The sequence below is a fragment of the Salarias fasciatus genome, chromosome 13 (assembly GCF_902148845.1).
Source record: "Salarias fasciatus chromosome 13, fSalaFa1.1, whole genome shotgun sequence".
Lineage (NCBI taxonomy): Eukaryota > Metazoa > Chordata > Actinopteri > Blenniiformes > Blenniidae > Salarias > Salarias fasciatus.
In genome coordinates, this window is record NC_043757.1 from 21,275,489 (window position 1) to 21,281,341 (window position 5,853).

Consider the following 5,853-nt stretch of genomic DNA (forward strand, 5'->3'; position numbering starts at 1 on the left):
GGATAAGTATATTAAAAATTAAAATGACCAAAAATAAAAATGATGGAGATAAGAACTATAAAAGGTCAATTAAAAGCCAGATTAAAAAGGTGTGTTTTTAACCTCCCTTTAAAACTATCAACAGTCTCTGCGGTCCTGAGGTTCTCCATCAGGCTGTTCCACAGGCGGGGGCCGTAGTGGCTAAAAGCCGCCTTACCATGGGTTTTGGTTCTAGCTTTGGGAACACACAATAGGCCGCTGCCAGAGGACCTCAGGGCCCACGAGGGTCGATACGGTTAAAACAGATCAGCTAAATAAGAAGGTGCAAGGCTGTTAAGACATTTAAAAACTGATAAGAGAACTTTAAAATTGATCCTGAAGCGGACAGGGAGCCAATGCAGCGACTGTAAAACCGGTGTAATGTGGGCCCGCCCCCTGGCCCTCGTCAGCACGGTGGCTGAGTTTTGTAATAGCTGTAGGTTTGAAGTGTTCTTTTTGGGAAGACCAGAGGGGGACCACCTTTGTGATGTTAGACGAGATGTAATGGGATGTGTGAACTATGATTTTTGTGTATTAAAGCTAGGGTAGACGATGTTGAAGAGCCTGCAATATTTGAAAGTCGCACACCTCAAGCCATCCCCCCTAAGCTCCTCCTTCTCCAATCAGTGCTTGGTTTTTTAAATTCAAGGAAATGTCCGGGGTTCACTGTTTCTCATAGCACATAAACGTAAATTGACCAGCGCTTTATACACAGTACTATGATACTTTGTTGCACGACGTAATTACCGAGAGGCGGTCTTGTGAGCCGATCTGCGCCGCGCGCTCACACACACACACACACACACACACACACACACACACACACACACACACACACACACACACACACACACACACAGAGCGGAGCAGACGGGGCTGTTCAGACAGCAGAGCACGACATCTGATTGGTTTCTTTAGAGCGGTCCGCCCCTTACGATTGGTCTGAGTTTTTACAGTTCTTTGGCTGCTACAGTTGTCAGGTTTTTTCCGCACCTTTTTCCGTCCACAGAATGTATTGACTTCTCCCAGGGGGCAAGGAGCATTTCACTCAGTATGACAAAAAGTGCTTTTGGACAACATCGCCTACCCGAGCTTTAAGTGACAGATTAATCAAGGTGTTGTATATATGTTTTATATCCTGTATAAATGTTCATATTCAGTCAGAAGAATGGTTTTGTTGAGTGTTTTCCCCCACGTTTTCCTTGTGCGCACCGCCATTTTGTTTCCTTCCATCATTAAGTGTGTCCTGCCATACATGCAAGGCTAAAAGAGGGTCTGTAGGTAGTTTTCGTTTGATGATTCTGTGAAGCAATGTAATAATTTGGTGTAATGATTTTAATTTATTTGAGATCAACTGTTTATTTGCTTTTCTAAAGGATATGTTGATGAAGTTGTTGCACTTTCTGTTGAAATTTTGAGATTTTATGTTATTTTATTGGAAGAAGTCTTTTTTTTTTTCTGTTGTTATAAGCGCCTGGACTATGAATGTGAATGTTGATTACGTTTGCAGCTCAGAATAAACGAGCTGTGGCCTGGGAAACACACTTAAAATCGTCATATACTGGCTACACAGCGCTCTCCAGCCTGTGTGCCGCTTGCTGCCGGTCCAGATTCCCCTCGGTCTGGTGTCGGTAACACTTACAGCACGGTCGTCTTTCAGGCACATTGGGCTGGAGTGTTTCAGTATTGGATCAATGGAGATAAATTTGAGGCATTCTGGCACAGCTCCTTGAGCAAGGGACAAGTTGAAAATGTCCCTATAACCTCTTGTGAGCTGCTCCACACATGCTCTGAACACACACCCGGGGAAGACGTCAGGGCCAGCAGCCTCTCAGACGTTGGCCCAGCTCAGAGCAGTATGGACACAGATATGAGAGCGGTATCTGTGGAGTTGAGTGAGAGGGGCTGATAGTCAGCAGGGGGTCTGGTTGTGGTCGATGTCTTCATGTTGTCTCTAACAAAGTGAGCATAAAAGTCAGTGAGCTCATTCAGGAAGGAGACATCTGTGTTTAACGGGGTGGAGTTGCTGGGTTTGTCGTCACTGATGACCTGGATGCCCTGCCACATGCATCTGGGTTCAGGGTTGCAGAAGCATTCCTCTACCTCCAGCTTGTTGCAGAGCTTAGCATTGATGATGCCCCTCCTCAGGTTTGCCCTGGAAGTGCTACAGGCCTCTGCATCACCAGATCTGAAGGTGGTGTTGCAGGCCTTCAGCAGGAACCACACCTTCTTATTCAAGCATGGCTTCTGATGAGGGTATGTGTTTATCTCTTTCCATGCTGTAACACTGTCAATGGTGGTATTGATATTAAATGAATGGTGACAGCAACTAGGATCAACTCTTTGTGACCACACTGACTAAAAATGGGTACACGGAATCCTGACTGCTTTATATTCTCCCAGTGTGTCATAGGTTCATAGGTAATGGTGAATGTTGAAGCCTTCTGGGGATCACTCCTTCCCTCTTGGAGGGAAAATCATTATATTCTGAAATGGATTATTTGAATTAATTTAAAAGTATAGTGGTTTATTTTCCAGCTAAATGGTGGCTTGTGTTTTTGTCTTCTCATTTTTTACCTTCAAAAACACAAATTGTGTTGATGAGAGGGGTTTGATTATTGAGGGGTTTGACATAAAGTACATAAACACAGACTTTCTTTTGATGATGCTTTTAATCAAGAAGAAATTATAAAGTGTGATTATGGTTTATAATGGATGAAAAGAGAAAAGATGAGTGCAGGAGGTTGTCAGGCCTGGTCCTGCTTGCCAGTTCCTTCTTCCTCCTTCTTTGACTCTGAAAAGAGATCATAAGAAATTGTTTTATTGTCAGACAGAATACTGTTTTTCTCTCAGGCATCACATTTGGATGTAAAACAGCAAAGATACACTTTGAACCCGGATGCATACTCAGCCTGGACTTTTACTTGTTACATGGATAGTACTGCTCAAAATTGTTGCCACTCATTAATTTTTGATCGTCATACCCTGTACCACTGCAGAAAGATGGGGGCGCTTAGGGCCAGTTTTGTTTTTGTGCTTGCTCTCACCTGTTCCCATCTGCTCCTCTTGTTCTCCTGCCTGGTCACCTGCCTCGTTATCGCCCTAATGTGTGGCCCCTGTGTTCCCCCCTACTTAAGCCCTGTCTCCTTGCTTGTTCTCGTCAGCTCTTTGTGGGTCTGTTTGCGTGTTCTGTCCATGTACCATGCCTGCGCCAGCTCTGCTCGTTCCTGTGTTCTTCTTGGTTTAGGAAAATAAAGGAGTTTCAAGTCAACCTGTGCTGCCTGTGCTTGGGTCCTTCCACCCCACACCGTGATATAGATTTTAAGATATATTCACAAATATCTTATATTTATGACAATACATTGGTGATTTTATTGAGAAAAACAGTATTATTGAATATAATACGCGTAAAATGTACACTGCTCATTAAAACTTAAATAAAACCAGGTCTTTTCGAGACAAAAATCGAACTACGCTCTGATTTCAGTGGGTCGATCAATAAATAATACATGTGTGAAAAGGCTTCTTTCCTTTGGTCAGGCAGTGGAGAGAAAGTGGGAGACATGAATAGGATCTCGTTGCTGCAAAAGGATTGACAACCAATAATGTAGTAATGGTCAATAATGTAACAATTGTTTTTCATTGTAGTAAAACCCATGATGTTAGAACTGGCCAATAGTGGAATCAGATATTTCATTCATTATTGTGATGATTTTCAAATAAAAGTTTTTTTTGCAGGTTGTGTAGTTCCCTCATGAAAATTAGGATGCGTTAGCCATCTGCATTCATTGAGAATGTATGTCACATTACTTATTGTCGTTCAAAAAATATACAAATTTAACCTTTTCAATATATTATTGGCAAGTAATGCTATTGGCTTCAGAGTGGGTGACATTCAGAATGGGTGAAATTAATGCATTAACTGGATGGGAAAGGGAGGTTTATTCACAGAGAAAAGCCAATATTTTTCCCTAACATAGTTGAAATGCATACAAACCTTTGAGTTTAATCGGACCCAGAACCAGAGTCTGGCTGTCATGACCTGAGCCGAGGTCTCGGGCTCTACGCCTGGTGCAGCCACGGCGGCAGCGGGAGTTGTAGTCAGACGCTTGACACACCAGGACCTTGCACTGGAGATACACTGACTCCGATGCCCGCAGAAACTGGAAGGTCTTCACTCTGAATCGAGCATAGTCCCGACTGCCAGAATAATAAGCGTAGTAGGTGTTGTCTGCTGTGCATCTGCAGACACAGATAAAAATTCAACATTACTGGAAGGCACACATGTTTTTCAGCTTTTGTGATTGTTCCCAAACCAACAAAATTGGATGATTTGTATGTCATAGCTTTAGATACTACCAACTATATAAGTGAAATATCTATGTTAAAAAATGAAGCATTGGTCAAAAAAAAAAAGCTCGGTAAAGACCATTTTTTTGTTAAGTATCAGCAATTATTCTGCCAATACAGACAAATGAAGTACAGATTGATGGCGACAATGTGTTTTACTTAAACAGGATTAGGAAAAGGGGAGAGGGTATCACCTTTTATGTCGATAAACATCTAAAATGGAAAGCAACTGAACAGAAAACTGTAACTGTAACTGACTTAATGGAATTGCTTCCAATAGAGATCTTTAATGAAGTGGATAAAAATATATTAATCTGTTAATCTGGGCTCATGGTGTCGACTTGCTTAGAGACAGGATCACTGCATCACTGAAATGTTTGGGAATATTACGTAAAAAATCAATAATTCCGTGTGCTGACTTCAATATAGATTGAGGTGAAACTGCAACAACAAATGACTTCAAGAAGTAAATGGAAACTGCAGGTTTATATCCCATGATAACCAAACCAACCAGGATCACCACTCATAGTGCTACTACAGTTGATAATAAATATACAAACATACATGGTGGCATAATTGGTGGTATCTTCATGACAGATGTGAGTGACCGTCTCACTATTCATAATGTATGAAAAATTGTGTTTCAATATTGTGCAAGAGGACTGTCCAATTAGGGATAAATCAAGTAAGACCTTCAGAGAAGATCTGAAAAGACAAAACTGAGACGTGTATGTATACAAATGATTTAAATAATGCCTACAATACTTTTGTGACAACATTCATCAATGACAATAATTGTAAAATAACCAAAATTAGTCATCATGGAGAGAAAATTGCCATCAACAATCCACGGATCACAAAGAGTCTGAAAAATTCTTGGAAAAAAATGTCTCTATAGATTGTTTCTCAAATTGAGAACAAAAGAAGCTGAGGTTTGGTCTAAAAGAAATAAAAAATAAACTTGTACCAATCATCAGAAGATAAAAAGGATACTACACCAAATTATTAGATGAAAATCAAGACAGTGCAAAAAACACGAGGGGGATAATAAATACATTCTTACAAAAAGGCAAGTTGAAATCAAATATATGGAAAAGAGGAAATTGTAAATGAATTTAATAATTACTTTGTGAATGTTGATCCAATTTTATCACAAAATATGCCAAATCAAATATTGATAGTGGAATTAAACCAGGAAATGGAAACGATATTTTTCTTGAGAGCATGCAAACAAATGAATTTTTGACTATTATTCATAAATTCGCAAATTAAAAAAAAACACTAATGGTTTTACAGATATGAATATGACACTGATGAAACTGAATGAAGATGCTGATCACTGATCAACGATCTTTGAGCCTTTCACATATACACAGGGTACAGGGAAGTCTGAGCATCCCTGCTTAGCCTGCAGCCAGTCCAAAACTCACAACTCATTACTCAGTCCTGGATAAGCAGTTCAAAATGGATGGATGGATGGCTATC

At 40.5% G+C, this 5,853-nt stretch overlaps 1 protein-coding gene across 1 annotated transcript in view; it reads right to left on the bottom strand.

The window, feature by feature from the left end:
• Window positions 1-1,866: 1,866 nt before the first annotated feature.
• Window positions 1,867-5,853, bottom strand: part of LOC115399361 (deleted in malignant brain tumors 1 protein-like) — a 4,995-nt gene continuing 1,008 nt past the window's right edge. The window contains exons 4-5 of the mRNA XM_030106684.1: window positions 4,016-4,260; window positions 1,867-2,297 (exon numbers count right to left, since the gene is read on the bottom strand). Coding sequence (XP_029962544.1) covers window positions 1,867-2,297; window positions 4,016-4,260 — 676 coding nt within the window. The remainder of the gene's footprint in view (window positions 2,298-4,015; window positions 4,261-5,853) is intronic.